The 25,986-nt window shown below is 45.8% G+C and overlaps 1 protein-coding gene across 1 annotated transcript in view; it reads left to right on the top strand.

Moving 5' to 3' along the window:
• Positions 1–25,986, top strand: part of Pole (DNA polymerase epsilon, catalytic subunit) — a 45,952-nt gene that overhangs the window by 179 nt on the left and 19,787 nt on the right. Inside the window, exons 2-28 of the mRNA XM_051161763.1 lie at positions 420–500; positions 1,301–1,345; positions 1,483–1,575; positions 1,817–1,971; positions 3,984–4,125; positions 4,442–4,522; positions 5,079–5,186; positions 5,664–5,774; positions 5,978–6,063; positions 6,284–6,403; positions 8,172–8,304; positions 8,503–8,616; positions 8,848–9,060; positions 9,400–9,507; positions 9,889–10,017; positions 10,098–10,200; positions 10,289–10,435; positions 10,717–10,862; positions 12,784–12,932; positions 13,780–13,872; positions 14,011–14,155; positions 17,094–17,251; positions 17,605–17,800; positions 20,072–20,286; positions 21,563–21,665; positions 22,851–22,931; positions 23,027–23,149. Of these exons, the coding sequence (XP_051017720.1) occupies positions 420–500; positions 1,301–1,345; positions 1,483–1,575; positions 1,817–1,971; positions 3,984–4,125; positions 4,442–4,522; positions 5,079–5,186; positions 5,664–5,774; positions 5,978–6,063; positions 6,284–6,403; positions 8,172–8,304; positions 8,503–8,616; positions 8,848–9,060; positions 9,400–9,507; positions 9,889–10,017; positions 10,098–10,200; positions 10,289–10,435; positions 10,717–10,862; positions 12,784–12,932; positions 13,780–13,872; positions 14,011–14,155; positions 17,094–17,251; positions 17,605–17,800; positions 20,072–20,286; positions 21,563–21,665; positions 22,851–22,931; positions 23,027–23,149 (3,378 nt within the window). The remainder of the gene's footprint in view (positions 1–419; positions 501–1,300; positions 1,346–1,482; positions 1,576–1,816; positions 1,972–3,983; positions 4,126–4,441; positions 4,523–5,078; positions 5,187–5,663; positions 5,775–5,977; positions 6,064–6,283; positions 6,404–8,171; positions 8,305–8,502; positions 8,617–8,847; positions 9,061–9,399; positions 9,508–9,888; positions 10,018–10,097; positions 10,201–10,288; positions 10,436–10,716; positions 10,863–12,783; positions 12,933–13,779; positions 13,873–14,010; positions 14,156–17,093; positions 17,252–17,604; positions 17,801–20,071; positions 20,287–21,562; positions 21,666–22,850; positions 22,932–23,026; positions 23,150–25,986) is intronic.

The raw sequence follows: 25,986 nt of genomic DNA, 5'->3' as shown, positions 1-25,986 counted from the left end.
CCTGTGCCTATAAACATCAACCTTGTTTACCGCATGGGTGATAGGGGAGAAGGGAGACACTGAAAGAAAATTCAGAAACCCCCCTGGGGAGCCATTACAGTGCAGTTCTTATGAAGGAGGCCAGTGGTGTTTATATAGGGGCAAAGTAAAGGGCTGGGTATAAGGATTTCCTCTTTAGAGTATTCAGGGTTGGGGGTTTTTTAGGGAGGGTTCCCCTGGGGTTTCTCTGTGTAGCCTTGGCTGTCTTGGACTCACTTTGTAGACCAGGGAATCACAGTGATCCTCCTGCCTGCCGAGTGCTGGGATCACAGGTGTGCACCACCACACCCGGCTGAGTGTTCAATTTCTAAAAAAGTAGCCTGGAAAGAGCTCTTGGGCCATGTAGAGGATGACATGTGCGTGTTCGATGGCTCCCACAGACGGAGGTGTTGGACGAAGACAAGCGCTTGGTCAGTGCAGTGGATTACTACTTCATTCAAGATGACGGAGGCAGATTTAAGGTAAGCCCTCGACACAGAAGCTAAAACCTATTTGTGACAAGTAGGGTGTCTAAATGAGGGTGTTCATTCATTGTGTCAGGGAGGAAATAGGGGCTGTAGCATGTGGCTGCAACTCATCGAGAACATGCTTGCAAAGTTCATCAGCCACAGTTAAGATACCCTGAGGGACGGTAGCTCTGGAGGTTCAACAATGTTGTTTCTTGGGTTCTTGCCCCTGAGAGATGTGCAGTTCCAAATTTCACGTATGCAATATCTTGGGCTGGGGGTGGGGGCAGGGTTTCTCTGTAGCCTTGACTGTCCTGGAACTCATTCTGTAGAGCAGGCTGGCCTCAAACCCACAAAGATCCATCTGCCTGCCTCTGCCTCCAGAGTTCTGGGATTAAAGGCATGTGTACTCCACCTCTGCCAGCCGGCTCATGTATCCTTAGAGAGCTGTCGAAGGGACAGGAGAGATGGCCCAGTGTTTAAGAGCACTGGCTGCTTTTCCAGAGGACCCAGGTTCAGTTCCCAGCACTTACAAGGCTGTGTATAAAAGCTATCTGTAACTTCAGTTCCAGGAAATTCAGTGCCTTCTTAGGTTGTCTGTGGGCGTCCGGCATGTACTTGGTATACAGACATACATATGTGCAAAACACCCATATACATAAAATAAAAATAAATAAATCTTAAAAGATAAAAAAAAGCCATCAAGGTCCAAGATACCTTGTATCTAGGTTGCTCATAGGTTGACAATCTAAATCCTCTTTTCACTTTCTCTCCCTTTTTTCTTTGTTGTCACACCCTTTTGGTGATTTTTATAGGTGGCCTTGCCCTATAAGCCATATTTCTACATTGCGACCAGAAAGGTAAGTCTGTGCTTGGTAGAAACTGGTCAGATGACCTACCTGTTCCTTGTTCTAAACTGAAGTTTCAGAACTGAAATGGGTAAATAAGAAGACAGGCCTTACTAATGGAAAATACATTAATTCTGATCCTGATTTAGGGTTGTGATCGAGAAGTTTCATCTTTTCTATCCAAGAAGTTTCAGGGCAAAATTGCAAAGTTAGAGAATGTTCCCAAAGAAGATCTGGACTTGGTAAGTATCCCCAGGCGAGACTGGTGCACACTGTCAGCAGCGACAGTGCGGGAACGGGGAAGGTTGGGTCGTTTCCTGGAGAATGGAATGATAACTGCTCCCGAAGCTTCTTTAAGGAGCCTTGTGGTCTTGCAGCTACCATATGCAAAGGTGAGCTGGGGGCTTGGCTTGAACGGGTCACCTAACAGTCTTTACTGTCCTGGTTCTCACTAACTCATCAGCTTATCCTTTCACTTAATAGCCAAATCACCTGGTGGGCTTGAAGCGGAGCTATATCAAGCTGTCCTTCCACAGTGTGGAGGACCTTGTCAAGGTGAGGAAGGAAATCTCCCCTGCTGTGAAGAAGAACCGTGAGCGGGACCATGCCAGCGACGAGTACACAGCAATGCTCTCCAGGTGACAGCAGGAGCTCGTCAGGGACATTCCCTAATGTTTGGCTGTGTGTAAACAGTTTATATATTCTTTCTGTTAAATAGAGACTGGCTTCCCAAGGTTGTATTCTGGTTTGTGCTTTAGCGTATAGAGAAATTTAAGTGCAGAACACCAAGTGCTATTATTAAATGTTTAGGCACATTAATAACAGAAAAGCAAGGTAAGAACAAAACAAGACTTAGGTAATTAAGTTTGCATGATTTCAGAAACACTGATCACAACCGTTTGATAAAGGATCAATTTTAGAGCCAGGTGTAGTAGCACATGCCTCTAGTACCAGCACTCAGGAGGTAGAGGCAGACAGATCTCTGAATTTGAAGCCAGCAGGTCTATGTAGAGAGGCCCTGTTTGGGGGGTGGGGGGATGGGCTGGTTTTGAATCTCCAGAACCCACATAAAGCTAATGTGTATGTAATCCCAGTGTTTCTATCAGAGGCAGAGACAGGAGAATTCCTCCAAGCTTACAAGCCAGCTAGCTTGGTGTGTGCAGCAACAATGCAACAAAGAGACCTTGTCTCAATAAGAGGCAAACAAGAACCAACACACAGTGTTGGCCTCATGTCTTCCACATGTGCACTGTGGTTTACACACACACTAAAAAGAAAAAAAAATCAAAATAAGACCTACTCCTGGGCTGAAGAGATGGCTCAGCTGTAAGAACACTGACTGCTCTTCCAGAGGTCCTGAGTTCAATTCCCAGCAACCACATGGTGGCTCACAACCATCTATTATGTCATCTAATGTGCACTGCATACATAATAAATAAATCTTTTTTAAAAACCTACTCCCCTCAGAAATCAGTCTGAGACTTTGGACACTTCTGCACTCTATGCCCCAACTCCAATCGTCTCTGCTTTTGGGCATATTTTAAGATGTAGTTAGTGACTGAATCTGTAGGGGCTTGTGAGCAGTCTTTGATGACTACTATTTTATCTTTCTCTCTTTTTTTTTCTAAATTTAGGTTAATTTATTTTATAGGTATGGATGTTTTGCCTGTGGGTATGTACATATGTATGCATGTCTTGCTCCAAAATGTAGTTACAGATGGTTGTGAGCAGCCATGTATATGCTAAGAATTGAACCCAGGCTCCTGCAATCCCAACAAATACTCTAAACCGCTGAGCCAGCTCCCAGCCTCTGTGTGTGTGTGTGTGTGTGTGTGTGTGTGTGTGTGTGTGTGTGTGTGTGTGTGTGTTTTACTGAGGATTGAACTTAAAGCCTTGTACATACCACTGAGCTTTCCTCTGTCACTTTCCTTTAATTGGTTGGTGAGTCTACTGACTGGTTGGCTGGTTGACATCAGGGTGTCACACTATAGCTTAGTTTGGCTTGGAACTCACTGTGTAGACTGGGCCAGCCTTACATTTAAAGCTGTAGTGCCTTAGCTTCCCAGCTGTTAGAATGTTGAGTGGCTATCCCAGTGACAGATTTTCTACCTGAATAGAAGACTTCTAGAAGTTGTTGACATTGTCTGGGTTCTTCACTGGACATTAAGCTGGGTGCTTTATGACATCTCATTAAAACTTCGGTCCTATAGCGTGATCTAGTTATTATCATCCTCGTTTTCTTAGTAAATTAGAAAGGGGTGTTCTGCAAAGGTGTGCTACATTTGTTAACACTGCAGCTGTCTACAGTCTCTGTGGGGCCAACTCTGCTCTCTTCAGCTTTACACAAAGCAACCTGCCAGTAGAGAGGATGTGTTGGGAACGGCTACACTGGCGTGTCCTGACTACTGTGCAGAGTGCAAAGTTTAGCTTCTGTCATGTGAAATGTGGACATCTCCAGGATACCTTAACTCTTTTCTCTGTTACCTGTTGCTCAGACTGAGTGGTATCCAAGGCCATGTTTTGAGAGACTAGCTTGGCCTTACAGCCTCCTCAGCTGCCTTTGTGTTCACTCAGTCTGGACTCTCGTCTTCACTCCCCCATACCTAGCTGATCATAGCTAAGATAGTGGCTTTCTGTGCTCACTTACCAGTATTCTGCAAGGAGGCAACATAATTACTGATGATGAGGAGATCTCTAAGAAGACAGCTGACCAACTGGACAACATAGTGGACATGCGGGAGTATGACGTCCCCTACCACATCCGCCTCTCCATTGACCTCAAAATCCATGTGGTAAGTGGAAGATGGCTGTTGCTTACATTCCTAAGAGCCAGGGGCACTGTGGATAAATCTGCACAAAAACTGATTTTTCTGGAGCCAGCCAGATGGCTTGCTGGGTAAAGGCTGCCAAGTCTAATGATCTGAGTTTGATCCCCAGGCCCTCCATGGTGAAAGGAGAGAACCAACTTCTACTGGTTGTTCACTGATTTATACAGCGCGCGCGTACACACACAAACACACACAAGTAAATGTAATGAAAAACTTGTGTTAAAGAAATAATTTCTGGATAGAGAACTCTTTAGTTAATGTATGCTTCATTATTCTGTAGGCTCATTGGTACAATGTTAAATTTCGAGGAAATGCTTTTCCTGTGGAAATTGCCCGACGAGATGATCTTGTTGAACGACCTGTAAGTTGTTACATTTCCTCAGTCTTAAAATCTATTTCCTCTTTAAATGCTTTCTGAGAATAATTAGGGAGTAGATTTCTTTTTTCATCAGTCTCTAACCTAAAAGCATATTATTGCACTTGTGTGTCAATCTCAAACATCGGTATTTGAACTAGGTTGGGTTTGAACCCATTTAGGTACTTGGTAGCCAAGTGATTGATGAAAGGTAGATATTTAAGTAAAAGATATTAGTTCAGGCATCACTTTTAGTCCTTAGGAAAATCTTTGTTTCGGTTTTCTTGAAAATGTCAGCCCCAGCAGTCACTTGGCAGTGCTGTCCTAAAGTTGACGGGAGACAGTGCATGTTACAGAAATCTGAGACTGGAGTGGCCTGCCAGGAGCTTTATTCCTCGTGTGTTTCATTTTCTTACCCCCAAAAAACTTCACCATGTGGTTTGTTATTGTTTGGGGATGTGTGTGGTTACTTTGTTTGTGGTGCTGATAGTTGAATGCAGATTGAATATGGGTGTCAAGGATGTGCCCAGACCTGACTTCATGATATATTTGGTCTTTCTAGGACCCTGTGGTTTTGGCATTTGACATTGAGACAACCAAGCTGCCTCTCAAATTTCCTGACGCTGAGACAGACCAGATCATGATGATTTCCTATATGATTGATGGCCAGGTGAATAGAATCTCTTTTTGCGAAACTTAAGATGCTTTCGGGGGGTTTGGTTTTTTTGGTGTTTTTGTTGTTGGGTTTTGGTTTGGTTTGGTTTGGTTTTTGGTTTTTCAAGACAGGGTTCCTGTGTACAGCCCTGGCTGTCCTGGACTCACTTTGAAGACTTGACTGGCCTCGAACTTACAGAGATCCGCCTGCCTCTGCCTGAGATTAAAGGCGTGTACCACCACGCCAGGCCTGTTACTGTTTTTGAGGCAGAGTCTCGCTATGTGGTTCAGCTTGACCTCATATCTTAGATGATCCTCCTGCCTCAGCGTTCTGAGTTCTGGGATTATAGGCAAACAGTACACTGCCCATATCACCTGTATGTTTTTGTGGAGTTTTCTGAAATAGTTTCTTGAGAAAGTTGTGGATGGGCTGGGAGTCTGTCTCAGCTTTTCGGTGGCTAACTTGCATTGTCCGCTCATGAACGTTTACCAGGGCTACCTCATCACTAACAGGGAGATTGTTTCAGAAGATATTGAAGACTTTGAGTTCACCCCCAAGCCAGAGTATGAAGGTCCCTTTTGTGTCTTCAATGAACCCGATGAGGTAAAGAAACTATAGAAGCTGCCTGGGTTTGGTGTGAGGTGAGTCTGGGCCTGTTGCTCAGTGAGCGCCTCTTCCATGGCCAGGCCGGTCCTGGCGTGTGGGCTGACATGAGCCTGCTGCTTCTAAGTGTTTAGCAAAGTACTTGCAAGTTGCTGAAAGCAGAGAAAAGGGTCCCACTCACTTCTGTGATTTGTTGAACTTAGGTCCATCTGATTCAGAGATGGTTTGAGCATATCCAGGAGACCAAACCTACCATTATGGTCACCTACAACGGGGATTTTTTTGACTGGTGAGTCCAGCGTCCTGTTGTGGGTAGCTGTGTTAGGGCGGTGGGAGAGGAGCAGCTCTGCCTGGTGGTGTCAGTGTTTTCTCCTTTTCACAGAGAAGTGCATGTGACCAGGATCCACATCACTGCAGTGCCTCCTGGGAGCAGTCTGCCTGTGTTCAGGAGGCTCACAGGAAGAACTGGGGACTCATGTTTCCCCTTTGTTTGTCTCTTTTGTTGTTAGGCCATTTGTGGAAACTAGGGCAGCAATCCATGGCCTGAGCATGTACCAGGAGATAGGCTTCCAGAAGGATAGCCAGGGGGAATATAAGGCACCACAGTGCATCCACATGGACTGCCTCAGGTATGTATGCACCGTGTAGTACGTCCCCATCAGTGATATATAAAGGGCTTTTGTATAGGCCCTTGACATGTCTACTGTGAGATGATTGGCCGCCAGGAAGTAGCTTTGGGTCATAGGATTTGCTGTCTGCTTGTTCCTCGTGTTCCATTTAGTCAACAAGAATGTTAAACACTACCCTGCAGAGTGGGGAAAAAAGGTGACCTAAAAAGAAGCAGGTTCTGAGGTAAGTTATGTAGATGAGCTCACAGTGAAGCGCCAGGCTGGTCCCACAGGCTGTATGGTTTCCAGGTGAGCTCAGTATGCTTCTTGCTGACTGAAAACAGGTAGGTATCAGAGGTGTTGAAGTCATGGTGTCTGGAGCACAGGTCCATGTGAGTACTCAAATGCAAAGAGAGGCGTTCCATTGGCCTCCCCAGTTGTTTGTTAGATGGAGGCCAAAAGGTTGAGACTGGGTCATAGAGTAGCAGGTGGCAGCTCCACCGAAGCCAGTGGGGGAAGAAAGACCTACACGCAGGCTTGCTGGTATGGGCTGGGCCTTTAGGATGGATGGGTGCCTAGAGGCTCTGCTCAGCTGACCTGGAATGGAAAAGAGTAATTTTAAGGTAAGAGAGGGAGGGTTCTGTTGCAGTCATGCTGGTGTGGAAGCCTTTGTGCACTTGAAGGACCCAGGACTAGATGGTGTCACCTATAGCCATAGGCTTGATTGAGACTTGAATCCTAAATTAGGGGCTCATTCTAAGTCCTCCCCCCACCCCCCAAGTCAAGGTTTCTCTGTGTAGCCTTGGATGTCCTGGACTTGACCAGGCTGGCCTGAACTCATAGTGATCTGCCTGCTCTGCGTGTGCCACGTGCCCGGCTCTTACTCTAAGTCTTAGTGGATGGTGAACTATCAAGGTTACAAGTATAATGAGAGGAGCAGGCCTGAGAGTCTACAGAGGAGGGGCCATGGAGAGTCTGCATAGAGCTGGACAGCTGCCAGTACAGAGCTCATGAGAGAGAGACTGGGTGTGGCCATTGGACACTAGTCCTGGGGAAGGTGTTGGTCAAGTGCTAGGTGGACTTTGGAGGCAGAAGTAGGAAGTGGGGCTAGGTTCCATGTTGGGGTTCTTCTGAGGGAAGGTGCATATGTGTGCCCATGGAGAGGCCAGAGGTTGGTGTCAGCTGTCTTTCTCCATTGCTCTCTATTTATGTTTTGAGCAAGGGGAACTGTCATTGAACCTAGAACTTGCTCCCTGGGCTAGACCAGCTCACCACTGACTCTGGGAGCCATTTGTCTCCGCTCCTTTGGCATTGGCATTGCAGACTCAAACCACTACGCCTCACTCTTAAATGGGTGTCAGGGCTCTGAACTCAGGGCCTTAACGCTTGTATGGCAGACGGCTTACCTGTTGAGACATCTTCCCAGCCCTAGAGGACATCTTCTCAAGAGGGTGCTCTTGAGAGAGCTCATACTGAAAGGACAATGTAAAAGGAAAGATGGCCAGGTAGTTTATGAAATAAGGTTTGAGAGGCCATGGGATTCTTGCTGTGTTGCCTTTTCATTTCTCTATATGAGACTGAGTTCTTTCTGAAAGCGAGGGTAAGGTGAGGGGCACAAAGAGCTCCCTGATGTTTACATGTGCGTTGTGAATGCATCTGAGATTCAGGTTCTATGAGGAATCTTGGCATCGGCTCCTTGAATGTCTCCAAAACCTGCATTTTCATGTGCTGGGTCTGGTTCTGCCATCCTTTCAGTTACCATCATCTCTAGAATTTGTCCTCTTGCCAGGTGGGTGAAGAGGGACAGCTACCTTCCTGTGGGCAGCCATAATCTCAAGGCAGCTGCCAAGGCCAAACTTGGCTATGACCCTGTAGAGCTGGACCCTGAGGACATGTGTCGCATGGCCACTGAGCAGCCCCAGGCACGTAAGCCCATTTGCTCTTCTGTGCATCCCTGAAGTCATAGACATTGTCACCTGGAGAGGCTGGGTTACCTGAGATGTGGATGCCTTGCACACTCTGGCCCAGCCTTGCCTCTCCCTGAATGCTACTTGCTATATTTCATGACTTTTTTTTGACCCGTGGTTTTTAATGGTCTTGCTCTCTGATGCTCTCCCCAGACTCTGGCCACTTACTCGGTGTCAGATGCTGTTGCCACGTACTACCTGTACATGAAGTACGTCCATCCTTTTATTTTTGCCCTGTGCACTATTATTCCCATGGAGCCTGATGAGGTGAGTGGCACTGATGTATGGGGGGGGGGGTCCTGGAGACTGACAGTGAACTCGTGTGTATGGCTTCACTGGAGACCCAGGAGGCAGGGGCTTCTGTTACTGACTACAAAGTTTTCCTTTCCATGGCAGGCAGCCTCAGATGCCTTTCTGATGGTCTGGGACTCTGCTTTGGAGTCAGGGCTTCTGACAGACTCAGGGTAGGCATGCACAGCTGCTGCATCTTCCTTGCAGGTGCTGCGGAAAGGCTCTGGAACATTGTGTGAAGCCTTGCTGATGGTGCAGGCCTTCCACGCCAACATCATCTTCCCCAATAAGCAAGAGCAGGAGTTCAACAAGCTGACAGATGATGGCCATGTGCTGGATTCGGAGACCTACGTAGGGGGCCATGTGGAGGCACTAGAGTCTGGTGTCTTCCGGAGTGATATCCCCTGCCGGTTTAGGATGGTATGCCTCCTCCCTAGGTTTTCTGGGGTTCTGCCGGCTTAGGATGCTGTGCCTCCTCCCTAGGTTTTCTGGGGTTCTGCTTCTTCCCATTCTTGTACTGTTGTGAAACCCAAGAAGCCACGGCCTGAAACAAACAGTCACATCTTCATCTCTCCCACTTCTGTCAGGGTGATTTCTCTGGCTCAGTACCGTTCCCATCCCCCCTCACATAAGATGAGCCTCCACTAGGTGTTTTCTAAGGCACAGCACACTTGCAGGGCATTCTCTGGCACACCCTGCCATGTGTCAATGGCAGCCAATTGAAAGATGTGACCTGTGCCCTTTTGTGTCTTGTACTAGAATCCTGCAGCCTTTGATTTCCTGCTGCAACGAGTTGAGAAGACGCTGCGCCATGCCATTGAAGAAGAGGAGAAGGTGCCTGTGGAACAAGCCACCAACTTTCAAGAGGTAGGCGCCTCTGAAGCAGGGGGTTGGCCTATATTTGGCTCTGCTCTTTCTTGGATGCCTAAAGCATCTCAGGCTCTTGATGTGGGTCTGTGAGACTTCCTCTGCTCCTGCCATTCTGTCTCTATCATCTTTACTGTACCTGGTTCTTTTGGGGAGGCGGGTTGTTTTTGCTTTCCTTTTTGTTTTTCAAAACATGGTTTCTCTTTGTAGCCCTGGATCTCCTAGAAATCACTCTAGACTTAGACCAGGCTGGCCTCTAATTCAGAGAGAGATCCATCTGCCTCTGCCTCCCGAGTGCGAGGATTTAAGGCGTGCACCACCACCACCCAGCGTACCTAGTTCTTGGGCACCAACATTCCTTTGCTTTTCCCTTCTCTATAGGTGTGTGAGCAGATTAAGACCAAGCTCACCTCCCTAAAAGATGTTCCTAACAGAATTGAGTGCCCTCTGATCTACCATCTAGATGTGGGGGCCATGTATCCCAACATAATCCTCACAAACCGCCTGCAGGTGAGACCTCACTTCCTACATCGTAACTATCTCTCTTTGCAGAGCCAAGTTTTTTTTCTGACCGTCCCCTCCTTTTGTAGCCTTCAGCCATAGTGGATGAGGCCACCTGTGCTGCCTGTGACTTCAATAAGCCTGGAGCAAATTGTCAAAGGAAGATGGCCTGGCAGTGGAGGGGAGAATTCAGTGAGTGCCAGGCCCTAAAGGGTGCTCAGCAGGGCAGGGCAGACCTAGATTCTGATCTTGCAAATCTGTCCCCTCACTTCCTTCCCAGTGCCAGCCAGTCGCAGTGAGTACCATCGAATCCAGCATCAGCTAGAGTCAGAGAAGTTCCCCGCTTTGTTCCCAGAGGGGCCAGCACGAGCCTTTCACGAGCTGTCCCGTGAGGAACAGGCTAAATACGAGAAGCGGAGGCTGGCAGGTGAGCACCTGGCAAGGCCATAGCATGATAAGCTGTGTTCTTTCTTTGGGGGTTCATTTCTTATTTTTTCCTTACAAAGCCCAGGAAGTAACCTTTTGTCACTGTCTCAGAGTCAGGTCATCAGTCCTTAGGTGCTGGTCTCCTTTACAGTGATAATTAGCAGTGTATCTGGGTTTTCCCTTCCTTTATGTTACCTTATGAAAGTGAGCTCTGTAGCACCCCTGTGTCCCATCTTGCTTTTCTGTTACCAGCTACCATCCAAACACTCTGAATTGTTTTAGATTATTGCCGGAAAGCCTATAAGAAGATCCATGTGACCAAGGTAGAAGAACGGCTGACCACCATCTGCCAGCGGGAGAACTCATTTTATGTGGACACAGTGCGGGCCTTCAGAGACAGGCGGTATGAATTCAAAGGACTGCACAAGGTGGGTCAAAATAGAATGGCGTCTGAAGTGAGAGGTTCTTGGTTTGGCTCTGTGAAAACACCTGGGTCTGTAGCTGTAGTATGTAGCTGTGACTCTGAGCGGCCATATACATCTGGCTAGTAAGTGTGCAGTGGTCTTATAAGCTTAAAGAATCCGTGGCCAGAAAGGATGCAGATTGTTTGTCATGGCCTGAGCCCTTGGGATCAGTGCTGAGCAATTGCTTCAGAAGTAATTATGTAGAGCTGCACCTACAAAAGCCACTAGCTGAACTGAAAAAGTCTGACTGAACTAGATCCACCCATGAGTTGACTACTTCCCCAGCATAGCAGGTAAGTAGTCCTTACGGACTCTAAGGCCACTGTAAACACTGGATTTAACCCTGTGATTTAGAAAGAAGAGGGAAATGAGTTTTTCTTTTCTCCCTTTCTCTTTTTTAACAATTTTATTATTGTATGTGTATGGGTGTTTTGCCTGAATGTATGTTTATGCACCACTGTGTGCTTGGTACCTGTGGAGATCAGAAGAGGGTGTCTGATCTCCCGGTAGAGAAGTTTGTGAGCCACCATACAGCTGCTGGGAATCAAACCTGGGTACTATGGAAGAGCAGCCAGTGCTGATAACCACTAAACCGTCTCTAACCCCATGGGGAATGTTTTCATACACATATTTCATCTCTTGGTATAAAAGCATCCCTTCGTACAGAGCTTTAAATGGCTTCTTACAAGAAATATTGCTGGGCTGGGCATGGTGGTGCACGCCTTTAATCCTAGCACTCGGGAGGCAGAAGCAGATGAATCGCAGTGAGTTTGAGGCCAGCCTGGTCTACAAAGTGAATCCAGGACAGCCAAGGCTACACAGAGAAACCCTGTCTCAAAAAAAAAAAAAAAAAGAAAAGAAAAGAAAGGAAGATTTCTATTACCAGAATAGACACTGAAAATTCTCCTGCTAACAAGTAAAAGTTTTATGTTTATCATGCTCACTGGTTAAACCCTGAGAGCCCTTTGCTTGATGCTAGTTTGCTGAGATCCCTGCTGTGTGGTTCCTGGTGCTCTGCACTGTCAGATACAGTCCTCACCATTATTCTCATTTTATACCCTGAGGTATACAGACCATGAAGTTTAGCATTGGTGTGTGTACAGTTGGGTGGCATTTGTTATGCAGCTGCCACTACTCTTCAAAGTTCTTTATCTTCCATATTATTCAGACTTTCATTGCTGTGACCAAATACTTAACATCACTTAAGATTTATTTTGTCTCATAGTTCATAGATCTCAGCCCATAGTTAGCTGGCTTTGTTCCCTTTTTTGTTGTTTTGTTTTTGAGACGGTTTTCTTATGTAGCCTTGGATGTCCCAGAACTAGCTCTGTAGACCAGACTGGCCTCAAATTCACTGAGATCCGCCTGCTTCTGCCTTCTGAGTGCTGGGATTAGAGGTGTGCGCCATTGCCTCCCGGCTGGCTTTGTTTCTAAATCAAGATGACAGTCTTGATGGGAGGCATGGTAGATAGCGGCACGTGGAATGAAGATGTGCTAAGGTGTTACAGTTGACCAGTCAAAAACGGAGTGGTGGTATTCATTAACCTTTCTCAAGTTCTCTGGGTTTGAAAGTTATTCTTTTGTTTTTTGTTTGATAAATTTTTATTTTATGTGTTTGAATGTTTTGCTTGCATGTATGTCTGCCTAGGTACCTGATGCCTATGAAGTCAGCAGAGGGCAACAGATCCCCCAGAACTAGAGTTACATATGGCTGTGAGCCATCATGTAGGTGCTGGGAAGTAAACTCAGGTCTTCTGCAAGACTCACTGAGTCACCTCTAGCCCCATATTTGAAAGTTCTTAATATTGAAAATTTAGGCTGTTGACATTTGTGGACTAAAATTAAGGAAGCTGTAGGGTCCTCAGGCTTTGCGGTGTGCTTTCAGGTGTGGAAGAAGAAGCTCTCAGCAGCTATAGAGGTGGGCGATGCCTCAGAGGTGAAGCGCTGCAAGAACATGGAGATCCTATATGATTCGCTGCAGCTGGCTCACAAGTGCATCCTGAATTCCTTCTACGGCTATGTCATGCGCAAAGGGTATGGGCCACAGGGCTGTGTCATGGGCAAAGGGTATGGGCCACACGGCTGTGTCATGCACAAAGGGTGTGGGCCACGGCTATGTCATGCACAAAGGGTATGGGCCACACGGCTATGTCATGCACAAAGGGTGTGGGCCACGTGCCTTATGAACAGGGAATGACTGAGCAAGATGTAATGGGTAGGAGTGGGAATGTTCTTCCTGCTCACAAAATGGTGACAGGCTTGACTGTAGTAGGGTTCACACTGGCTCAGGGTCTAGGTGTTGAGAAAGATGTTTTAAACCATATACTTTGATTTAAAAGCACAGTGGCTGGAGATAAAACTGTCTTATTTTGACTTTTCTTTTTCCCCTGAGACAGGGTTTCTCTGTGGAATCACTCTGTAGACCACGCTGGCCTCAAACTCACAGAGATCCTCCTGCCTCTGCCTCCCAAGTGCTGGGATTAAAGGCGTGCGCCACCACGCCTGGCCCTATTTTTTGAGAGTCGATGTGCTAAGTGCTGCTGGGTCAGAATGAAAAGAGAACAGGGAAGAGGTCTAAGCCCAGAGAAGGAGGCAGACGACAGGCTGGAGGCCAAGGACAGCTGTCCAGATGTGGGCGTAGAGTCTCTGGAGGCAGAGAGAAGGGGTAGGATCTGTAAAGAGCTGTGACAAGAAGGAAAAGAGCCTGGGGCGGAGTAGTGGGATTGAGAGTCCTCCTGCCCTGAAATTATGGACTGATGTGTCTCACCTTGGTGGTTTGGCTGCTTCTACTATCTCTCCTGGGGCTCTCTCCCCTCCTTTGACACCCTGTGGAGGGGGTCTTCTGTCAGCAATGCTCACCATGACTGCTTGTCCTTCTCAGAGCTCGCTGGTATTCCATGGAGATGGCTGGTATTGTCTGCTTCACAGGAGCCAACATCATCACCCAAGCTAGAGAGCTGATTGAGCAGATCGGGTAGGTGTGGCCTGGTGTCGGGTGCAAGGCTCAGGAGATGGTAGAACTGGGTTTGATATTATCATGTTTGAAGTATTCAACCCCTGACTTCTAAGGACCATGGCTCTGTATCGATGAACTTTACTCCTTTCCTTGAAGGAGGCCCTTAGAATTGGACACAGATGGAATATGGTGCGTCCTACCCAATAGCTTTCCTGAAAACTTCGTCATCAAGACAACCAATGCGAAGAAACCCAAACTGACCATCTCCTATCCTGGTGCCATGTTGAACATCATGGTCAAGGTGAGTAGGTGTGCAGCAAGAAAGCACAAATACATGACTCTGGCCTTTCTCCAGTGTGGATACTTGGAAATACCTCAGCTGGTGATATCTTTGGCCCCTACAAAACCTGTGCATCTGTGGTGCTCTGCATCTGTGGTGCTCCGCATCTGTGGTGCTCTTTTTCCTAATTTCCTCAGCTGTTATTGTCAGACTGTTAGAGTCAGGTTGCAAAGAAAGTTTCTTCCACAGAACCATACTACTTTTGCTGTTACTTACATTTTAAAACAATTTTAAACTTATATAGTGTCTCAAAGATAGTACTACAGAGGGTGGGCATGGTAGTGCACACTCCGTCCCAGTGCTGGCTGCGAGACACAGGAAGGTGAATGCCTGGGGCTCACTGGCCACCAAGCCTAACCAAATTGATGAGCTTCCGGTTCAGTGGGAGACCCTGTTCTGCTGGTAGAGTTCTGTATGCAAAATGAATAAATAAATAAATAAGTAAATAATTATTTTTTAAAGGGGGGGAAGCTGGGCGTGGTGGTGCACACCTTTAATCCCAGCACTTGGGAGGCAAAAGCAGGTGGATCTCTGTGAGTTCGAGTCCAGCCTGGTTTACAAAGTGAGTCTAGGATAGCCAAGGCTACACAGAGAGACCCTCTCTCCAAAAAGGGGGGGGGGGACCAATCGAGGCAAACATCTAGTGTCAACCTGGCCTCCGCATGCACACATACAGATATATACCACACACAAATAGTGCAGAAAATTTGTTTATACCTTTCAGACTCCTTTCTCTAATGTTAATATCTGCCTAAAGTATAGTCCTCAAAATGAAGAAATGCATGTTGACATAGCCTATAACTAAACTACATATATTTGGAATCCCAGTCTCCAGGTTCCCACACTGTGCCCTCTTTGGCCTAGACAGAGCCGTGGTCTTTGCTAATCTGGAATTGTGTTTTCTGCTGTCAATTTGGAGGTCTCGTTATGTGGCTGTTATTTGGGTACCCTTGGAGGGATATCATGGGAGTGATCCCTGATCATTACTTCCTCATCTTTGGGGATATTAGCTCCATCACCAGGTTGTCCATATCAGCCAGGCATCTCCACAGGGATGTTCCCTAACTCCCTGTTCACATGCTGTTCGTTGCTAACACCCAAGGATGACTAGCCACCACAGTTACTAACTATATGAAGGCATGTTTTGAAATGTTCTTAAACTTTATAACTCCTGACTTCTGCACGTATCGGTAGTGTCACTTGTGCCATTGTCGGTTTCCTGTGCTGGTGTTTCTTCTTGGCAGTTTACTGTTTGTCCCATTCCTTCTGCTTGCTCACTGGGGTTCCCTCTGATTCACATCCCCTACTTGTTCACTGACTGACTTACAGCAGCATGCATCATGGCATCCTTTATGCCTAGGGTGAGCCTTATGTCCTTTATGCCTAGGGTGAGCCTTATGTCCTTTATGCCTAGGGTGAGCCTTATGTCCTTTATGCCTAGGGTGAGCCTTATGTCCTTTATGCCTAGGGTGAGCCTTATGTCCTTATGCCTAGGGTGAGCCTTATGTCCTTTATGCCTAGGGTGAGCCTTATGTCCTTTATGCCTAGGGTGAGCCTTATGTCCTTATGCCTAGGGTGAGCCTTATGTCCTTTATGCCTAGGGTGAGCCTTATGTCCTTATGCCTAGGGTGAGCCTTATGTCCTTTATGCTTAGGGTGAGCCTTATGTCCTTTATGCCTAGGGTGAGCCTTATGTCCTTTATGCTTAGGGTGAGCCTTATGTCCTTTATGCCTAGGGTGAGCCTTATGTCCTTTATGCCTAGGGTGAGCCTTATGTCCTTTATGCCTAGGGTGAGCCTTATGTCCTTTATGCCTAGGGTGAGCCTTATGTCCTTTATGCCTAGGGTGAACCTTATGTCCTTTATGCCTAGGGTGAGCCTTGTGTCCTTATGCCTAGGGTGAGCCTTATGTCCTTATGCCTAGGGTGAGCCTTATGTCCTTTATGCCTAGGGTGAGCCTTATGTCTTTTCTTGCTCAGTTTGTTCCTAGCTGGCCACAAGAACACACAGTTTCCTTTTGGGTTCTGGTGTTTAGAACATTGTCTTATTCGTGCTGTAGATAACTCCAGCCTTACCCTGTATTTTCCCTGTCTTACCTCTGGAGTGGAAACATTCCTTTAAGGGGCCTCTCTCCTCCACAGAAACTCTTGATGTGTTTTATGCTATCTTTTTGCCTTCACCAGAAGACTATATATATGGAAACATAGAACATGCAACCCAGACCTTGTAAATTACAATTGAGACTCAGAGTGTTGCTGTATATGTCAGACACTTCTGCTTTTCTGCCGCCAGTTGTGTCCATTACGTGGTAGAGCTTGTTTGCTGGCCCGCCCTCTCTGAGGAGAGACCTCCTGGGTGAGCTCTTAGGAGTTATTGTTTTTAAAAATTACATGTATTATCAGTAGGCCCGACTAGCAGTCAATCAAGACACAGACAATTGTTATATTTTAAAATAGTCTTAGTCAACCTGGGGCAGGGCAGATATCAATGCTCTAAACTACCTTCCGTAGTGGGGCAGGCATGGGATCCCTGCCTCAGTCCCACGCCATCTGTTTCCAATTACTTCTATCAAGCTGCCTCTTTATCTATAATCCCAAATACTTGCTCATGTTCTTCATCTAGGCTGGATTCTCCATCCACGCCAGCCACGTGTTTCTCCTCCATCTAACCCTTGGCGGCCTTCCTCTCTTCCCTTCGGGTCTCCTTCCTCCTGGCAGTCCTTCTTCCCAGAATTCCTCTCCTATCCCCACCTATCTCCTTTGCCCTACCCAGGTAGAATGGCTTTTTATTAAACAAAAAGTTGGTCACAGAGCCGGTAAGCACTAATTAGCATCAAAATACATCAGACCATCGCCTCCGCCCCCCCCCCCCCCAACAGTCTTTCTTGTTACTTGTTTTTAGGAAGGCTTTACCAACCACCAGTACCAGGAACTAGCAGAGCCTTCCTCTCTCACCTATGTCACGCGCTCTGAGAATAGCATCTTTTTTGAAGTTGATGGACCATACCTTGCTATGATCCTTCCAGCCTCCAAGGAAGAAGGAAAGAAGCTGAAGAAAAGGTAGAATCTTGGAATCTTGTGTTTCGGAGAGGAAACAGAGTAGATGAACAAAACTTAAAGACTTAGAGAAAATGGACCTGGAGCCAAAATGAAAACAAGCTGGGTGGAGTTTGTTGTATTTACTTGTAGGGAAAGGCGCCTGAATGCTGGTGTGCCAGCCTTCTCTGTTCTGTTCTGTGAGCACTGGCCTTTTAATGTATTTCAGTTTGCTAAAGCATTAGCCTAAGGGGTAAGGGGTGCTGCTGCCTCAAAGATGACCCGAGGGTTAGGGGATGAAGAAGGAAGGCAGAGGGGAGACAAAGCACACAGCATCCTGGAGTTTGTTTCTTTCTGGTGCCTCCCTTGTTTTTCAGATATGCTGTATTCAATGAAGATGGTTCCTTGGCTGAGCTGAAAGGTTTTGAGGTGAAACGCCGAGGGGAGTTACAGCTGATTAAAATCTTCCAGTCCTCAGTGTTTGAGGCCTTCCTCAAGGGCAGCACACTAGAGGAGGTGTATGGCTCCGTGGCCAAAGTGGCTGACTACTGGCTAGATGTACTCTATAGCAAGGTAAGCGGCCACCTGCCTCCTCAGCTGGTTCTCAGGGTGAGCATCTTCCAAGGAATTGCACTTGCATACTAGCCTCTTGGAGAACCAGGTTACCAAGTGAACCTGGGAGCCAGGCATGGTGGCTCTTGCCTTTAATCCCAGCAGAGGCAGATGGATCACTGTGAGTTCAAGGGCAGCCAAGGCTAGAGATACCCTGTGTCAAAAACCAATAACAAAAAAAAAAAAAGTGAACCTGGGTCACTTTAGTGAACCCTGACTTCCTTAGCTCCAGTACCCTAAAATTCCTAGCTTTGTGGAGGGCGAGCCTGATAATAAAAGGGGTCACCAGAGTAAAACTTAGCAATTATCAAACCAATTATTTTTTTAAGTCTTTGGGATTTTTTGTTTTTATTGGTTTCCTGTATGTTTTGACTGCACATGTGTGCACTATGTGTGTATCTGCTGCCCTCAGAGGATAGAAGACAGCATGAGAGACCCTGGAAATAAAATTACAAGGCAGTTGTAAGCTGCTATGAATTGAGCCCAGGTCCTCTATAAGAGCAACAAGTGCTCTTAACTGTAACTATTGAGCTGTGTCTCCAAATCCCTTCTAAAAAACTTTTAAAGGCCAGGCGTGGTGGCACACATCTTTAATCTCAGCACTCAGGAGGCAGAGGCAGGCAGATGGCTGTGAGTTTGAGGCCAGCCTGGTCTACAATGCGAGTCTAGGTCAGCCAAGGCTACACAGAAAAACCCTGTCTGGAAAAAAAAAAAAAAAAAACCTTTTAAAAAGTGTGTGTGTGTGTGTTTGCACACATGTGCATGTGTAGAAGTTACAGGAAAACTTATGGAAGTCAGTTCTTTCCTTCCTCTGTGTAGGTGCTGGGAATTGAACTAGCAAGCCTTCAGACTTGATGGCAAGTACATTTATCTACTGAGCCATCTTGCCGGCCCTGTTTTTTTTTTTTTTTTTTTTTTTTTTTTTTTTTAAGTCTTTTAATGTGCAGATAATTTTGTGTTTTGTTTTTGTTTTTTAAGATAAGAGTCTCACTGGGTAGCCTGGCTGTCCTGGAATTTGGTATGTAGACTAGGCTAGCCTTGAACTCACAGAGATCCACCTGCAGGTGTGCACACCACATCCAGCTGTACACATCATCTTTATAATTCATCTGCATCATTACAAAAGAAAGAAAAGGAAGGAATACGGGCCAGTACGAACGAACATGCCTTTAGTTCTGCCTTGGGATATTTGACTGCGTTGCTGTCTGTTATGAGCCATTTATCAGTTCGTCGGCTTGCACGTTTCCCTCTGTGAGGAAGTTTCAGAATCCCATTGTTCCAGCAATGTCACATGAACTGCAGTCCTTTTGGATGGCTGTCATCTTATATTCTATCTTGGGCATAATTATTCCCCACACAGTGTGGCTTTGGCAGTTAGTGCTCATAACATATTTCTTAATAGTTTGTGCATAACTTAATAAGATAAAAGGTAGAGTTTTGTGTGCTTTTTTTTTTTTTTTTAAGACACTTATTTTGAGGCAGCACTCAGGTAACAGTGTGCATGTGGAAGTCAGGGCAGCTTGTAATAGATGGTTTTCTTCTTACATCATATGGACCCTGAGGATAAATTCAGGTCATCAGGAGTGGAAGAGATGGCTCAGTGATTTAACGGACCAGGATTTGAGTCCTGCGACCACATGGTAGCTCACAGTCATCTGTAATTTTAGTTTCAAGGGAGCTGACACCGTCTTCTGATTTCCATGGGCACAAGGCACACAAAGGATGCACAGAAATGCATTCAGACAAAACACTTCAACACAAATTTTAAATTAAAAAACTCAGGTTGTCAGCCTTGGTGGTAAGTACTTTTACTCACTGAGCCATCTTTTTTTTTTAATTCATTTATTTATTATGTACACAATGTTGTGTCTGCATGGACACCTGAATGCCAGAAGAGAGCACCAGATGACTATAGATGGTTGTGAGCCACCATGTGGTTGCTGGGAATTGAACTCAGGACCTCTAGAAGAGCAGCCATCACTCTTAACCTCTGAGCCATCTCTCCAGCCCCTCACTGAGCCATCTGCCACTGCTCTATCCCACACACTTAAATGCAGTGCTAGGCTCTAGCCAAGGTTACTAGGGTAGCATTTCTTCTTTTTTTAATGACATTACTCTACCTTTAGAAATCCAAAGCCTTCCTTCAGCTTTTCAGGGCAGAAATAGGTACAATCCTAAAGAATCAAAGTAAAGAAGGCCTTCATCTTCCTGGCATCTTCTTTCTTTCTCTAGGCTGCTAACATGCCTGACTCTGAGTTGTTTGAGCTGATTTCTGAGAACCGCTCCATGTCTCGGAAGCTAGAGGACTATGGGGAGCAGAAGTCTACATCCATCAGCACAGCAAAGCGCCTGGCTGAGTTCCTGGGAGACCAGATGGTCAAGGATGCTGGGCTGAGCTGTCGCTATATCATCTCCCGAAAGCCAGAGGGGTCTCCTGTCACTGAGAGGTAAAAGCCTCGTTTGTTTGTTTGTTTGTTTGTTTTTTGAGACAGGGTTTCTCTGTGTTATCTTGGCTGTCCTGGACTTGCTATGTAGACCAGGCTGGCCCTTAGGTCGGTTCCTGTTCCCTACCAGGAGACTATGAATTAAACAGGAAATGTGGCTTCCTTTGGTTGGTGCACACTGAAGAAAGGGTTTGTCACACTTGGGTTACAGAACCTCAAATCCAAAGTGACCCCACGGGAGTCTTGAGAACCAGTGACCCCAGTCTGTGGTTCCTTCAGGGGCGCTGAAGCCAGTGTGGTGGTCTCTGCAGTGACCTCAGGGTACTTCTGACACACTTTAACTCTCTGTGGAGAGCTGTACCTGACCTGCTTCCAAAGACCCCAGGCAGCTCGTGCTTCTGTGGCCAGTGGAATAGGTACATATGGCACGAGGCAAGAAGGGTTGCGAGGTTGAACGTTTGCCCTCTTCCTCCTAGGAGCTGAGAGGGCATGTGCATGAGGAGGCCTCGCCAAGAGTGCCTACTGCCCCTTGTGAGGAGGCCACTCATCTCTCCACAAGTGGTCAGCCCCAGGGGAGAGCACATAGGACACTTCAGCATCAGTCACCTCCGCCCACTGAGTATTGGGTGGTTCATTACAAGCAATGGGTGCATGATAAATGTTGACACCACCTTCCTATAGAAAACAGCAAATATTTTTGTAAAGAAAAATAGCCAGTGTCAAGAAAAGAAGAAATTTGGTCTAAAACCAATTTGACAGAAGCATATGCAGGCCAGAGAGTAAAATAATAGATTTCAATGCATCAGTGATATAAAGGACCCAAAGGAAAGTGCCTCAGACATGATCAGACAATCCACAAGTCAAGAGTTGGCCAGTGTGGAAAGATAAGCATCCAGCTCCAGCCCTTTTCTTACTCGGTGATTTGTATTATTAGGAGATTTCATTATGACGCTTTCATGTATTTAGCGTGCTTTGATCATGTTAACTAGCCCTTGCCCCTTTTGTCCCTGTCTTAGTTACTTTTATGTTGACATAGTAAGAGCAAGACCAAACAGAGCAAAGGAGAAGGAGAAGGGCGAAGAGAAACATACGTATAAACAGCGTCACCTATATTCTCATTCTGTTGTTTTACTCAGCCAAAAAAATGAAATTATATCCTTTACAGAAAAGTAGATGGCACTGAAGATCATGTCTGGCCAGAGTCTTTACCGCATATACATTTGATAAAGCTGTGGTGGGATTTGCATTGCTTACAGTTCTGCTTGTTCTCCTACCCTAGGGCCATTCCACTTGCCATTTTCCAAGCAGAGCCTACAGTGAGGAAACATTTTCTCCGGAAATGGCTAAAGAGTTCATCACTTCAAGACTTTGATATTCGGACAGTGAGTGTCAATGTGTGTGTGCTTGCGTGCTTGTGTCTTCTGTCTGTCTCATGGCATACATGTGGAGATGAGAGAATAACTTAACAGGAATTGGTTCTCTTCCATCATGTGGGTGCCAGAAATCTAACTCAGGTCATGAGACAAGTGTGTCTGTCTACTGAGCCGTATTTCCACCTGCTAGGGTTTTTTATACTATTAAAGGTATATAAAAAAAGCTATTCAGAATCTACCTGACTTGGGCTTCATCTGACTCAATTAGAACTTTACTTATGACTTTCTCTTTTCTGATATGTGATAGGGAGAGAAACAGACCCTATATATAGGACAAGGGTTCTCCACCTGGGCGTTGCAACCCACGAGGGGTCGGATGACCCTTTCACAGGGTTCGCCTGAGACAGAAAATATAGATATTTATATTACAATTCATAACAGCAAAATCACAGTTATTAAGTAGAAATAAAAATGCTATGGTTGTGGCATCAACACAACATAAAGACCTGTGTTAAAGGGTCACAGCATTAGGGCTGAGAACCATTGTTCTAGGGCCCCAGGAGCTCATGTTAGGGAAGCCGTTAAGCTGCTCTTCTCAGATGGGATAAGGCTGCGACCCTGTCTTGGCCATCTACTGTTTCTTCTTGTTTTCCTCCCCACCCCACCCCCTTTTTTTTTCTTTCTTTTTTTAAGATTTATTTATTATGTATACACTGTTTTTGCCTGCATGCACTCCTGCACATCAGAAGAGGGCACCAGATCTCATTCTAAATGGTTTGAGACACCATGTGGTTGCTGGAATTAAACTGAAGACTTATGGAAGAGCAGGCCGGAATTAAACTGAAGACTTATGGAAGAGCAGGCCGTGCTCTTAACCTCTGAGCCTTCTCTCCAGCCCCTTGGTTTGTTTTTCAATACAGGGTTTCTCTGTGTAGCCTTGGCTGTCCTGAACTCACTTTGTAAACCAGGCTGGCTTTGAACTCATAGTGATCCTCCTGCCTCTGCCTCCCTTAGTGCTTCTGCACCTGGCCATCTCCTGTTTCTTGTTCCAATAGTCTCATTAAGCTCTGTGCCAAGTTTCTACCTCTAAAATGACCACGGAGTTTCTTGAAGATGAAGTGGACACAAGGGTTTAGGACTTGTTGACTTGTAACAACGTAGACAATTGCTGCTTCTCATATTCTGTGCCTCCAGATTCTGGACTGGGACTACTACATAGAGCGGCTGGGGAGTGCCATCCAGAAAATCATCACCATCCCTGCAGCTCTGCAGCAGGTGAGACAAAAGCCAGGGGTACCCCCACCCCACATACACCCACAGACCCACACACCCACATAAGACTTCTTCCTGGTGCGTGCCATCCCGCTCAGGTGAAGAACCCAGTCCCCCGTGTCAAACACCCAGACTGGCTGCACAAGAGGCTGCTAGAGAAGAGTGATGTCCTCAAGCAGAAGAAGATCAGCGAGCTCTTTGTCCTCGAGGGAAAGAGACAGGTAACGCACAGGGCAGGCCACCGACGTGTGCAAGCTGCCAGCCGTGCACTTTATTTCTTTTGTTTTGAGACAGTGTAGCCTTGACTATCCTAAAACTCTGTATAAACTAGGCTTGCCTCAAACTCCCTGTATGCACTACATCTGGCCCATAATTTCCTGATACTACCTCTAAAGAGACTTTATCTCAAAAAGTGTACATTGTGGTACCATGCTAATTAGTGCCCTCCAGTGTCATTTTGTATGATAAGAAGCAGATTGTGGGGGGAAATCAAGTTAGTATGAAGAGTTCATTTGCATATAAGTAATGAGGTATGTAAATTAGACATAGTCACCTGACCTGCATCACTACTGTAGAAAATTGACGCCTTCTCAACAAAATGGCAATATTTCCTGGAGACACACTGAAGACTGCACAATGAAAAGTATGGATAAGAAGATGGAGGTGCTCATCTGTTAAGAGACCTTCCTGATGGGCACTGAGGCACATGCCTTTAATCCCAACACTCGAGAGGCAGATGCAAGTGCGTCTGAGGTCGAGGCCAGCCTGGAAAACCTTGCCTCAAAAAACCAAGAAAGCCCTTCCTGGACACAAGTTCTGTCCCTAACACCTGCCTGAAACTCCAGCTCCAGGGAATCCAAGACCCGTTTCTTGATTCTGCAGACCCTGCATATACATGACGTACACACAGGCATGCACACAAAAATAAAAAGTAACTAAAATTAGAGGAGGAAAAAGCATTTTTAAAAAGATTTTATGTACGAGCCGGGCGTGATGGCGCACAACTTTAATCCCAGCACTTGGGAGGTTAGAGGCTGGCAGATCACTGTGAGTTCGAGGCCCACCTGGTCTACAAAGTGAGTCCAGGATAGCCAAGGCTACACAGAGATACCCTGTCTCATAAAATAAAAAAGAACAAACAAACAAAAAGATTTTATGTGTATGGGTGTTTGCCTGCATATGTGTTTATGAGATACTTACATGCTTAGTACACACAGGCAAGAAAAGGGAGTTGGATTCCTTGAAACTGGAGTTAACAAGTGGTTGTGAGCTGACATGTATGTGCTGGTAATTGAACCCAGGTCCTCTGGAAAGCCAACTCTTAACTGCTGAGCCATCCTCCCCTAGAAAAACATCAAGTGTTGAAAATTTGAAGTGTAGCCAGGTGTGATGTCATACACCTTTAATCCCAGCACTCACTCAGGAGGCAGAGGCAGGCAGAGCTGTGTGAGTTCAAGGCCAGCCTGGTCTACAAAGTGAGTCCAAGACAACAGGGCTCCACAGGAAAATCCTGTCTCGAAAAACCAAAAAATGAAAATAAGAAAATTTGAAGTGTGTCTCATTCTGGTAGTTAGGAGGCAGAGACAGGTGGATATGAGCTCAGGCCAAGCTGGAGCACGTAATACACTGTCTCAGAACAGAATAAAGGTAAGCTATAAGCCAGAGTGTCATAGGCTTATTAGGATATAATAACCTAAAATGGGTGTGGGTGTGTGCGTCTTGTGTCTTGGATTCAATCCCCAATACACATGGACACTCAAATACACACTTTTTTTTTTTTTTTTTTTTTTTTACATAAGTGCTTTTTCTGCATTTACACCTGCAGGCCAGAAGAGGGCATTATATCCCAGTATAGATGGTTGTGAGCCACCATGTGGGTGCTGGGAATTGAACTCAGGACCTCTGGAAGAGCAGATAGTGCTCTTAACCTCTGAGCCATCTCTCCAGCCCTCAAATACACACTTTAAAAACTGAGCCAAATGTGGTGGTATATGTTTTTTATGCTGACATTTGGAGGCAGAAGCAGGTGGATCTCTTAGTTTGAGGCCAGCCTGGTCTACAGAGCAAGTTTTAAGACAGCCAGAGCTATACAGAGAAACTCTGTCTCAAAACAAACAATATTATGGAATCTTGTTTGTTGGTTTTAAAACAAGGTGTCACTATATAGCACCTCACTGGCCTTGAACTCAGTATCTGCCTGCTCCTGCCTCCTAAGTGCTAGGGTTAAAGGGGTGTGCCACCATGCCTGGCAGCAAATCTTAGTCATCCTGTCATTGGCAGGACTCTTTTAAATTATTATTATTACGTTTCTGTATATATGTGTGGTGTGTTTGTGAAGGTCAGGGGAATCATTTTCCTTGCACTGTGTGGGTCCTAAGGACATCGAGCCCACTTGTCAGCCTTGGAGGCAAGTACCTAACGACACTGATCTGTCCTGTTTCAAATCTGGATCACTAGGAATACATAATTATAGCAATGTAGCCTTGAACGCAATAAAAATTGTATTGAAATTAAAAAAAAAATGCTGAAATAAAAGAAAAATTCACAATCATTTTGGAAATTTTTGACATAAACCTAACTGATAAATGAACAGACCACAAATTAGTAAAACTATCAAATTGATATGTATAAATATTTTGCCTGAATGCCTGTGTGGGCATGATGAGCATACCTGGTGCCACAGAGGTTCAAAGAGCCATCTCTAGCCTTCTAACTAGGTTTTTAAGTAGCTACATTAATACCTAAATAAAACCTTATGCTCAGTAATTAGGGGCTAGAGAGATGGAGATGGTTTACTACGTAAGAACATTGGCTCTTGCTCAGACTGTAGCATTAGTGATTAACTCCCAGTTAAAAGCATTTCCCCTTGGAGTCATTTAACCAAGATCTAATTCATATTTAAATTCTCTTTCATATTCCGTGTGTCTCCATCCTCTGTCTGCTGTATGAGTCTGAATCAGTGCCGGCCTAAGTTCTGTCTTTTGAATTTGTTTTGTTCCTGTGTCTGCCTGTTTTTCTCTGTTGGCTGTGTGAGTCTATGTGTGGATGGTATCTGTCT

The sequence above is a fragment of the Acomys russatus genome, chromosome 19 (genome assembly GCF_903995435.1).
Source record: "Acomys russatus chromosome 19, mAcoRus1.1, whole genome shotgun sequence".
In the NCBI taxonomy this organism is placed as follows: Eukaryota; Metazoa; Chordata; class Mammalia; order Rodentia; family Muridae; genus Acomys; species Acomys russatus.
Note: the sequence above shows the minus strand (reverse complement) of the source record. Positions and strands in the feature narration are given on the sequence as shown.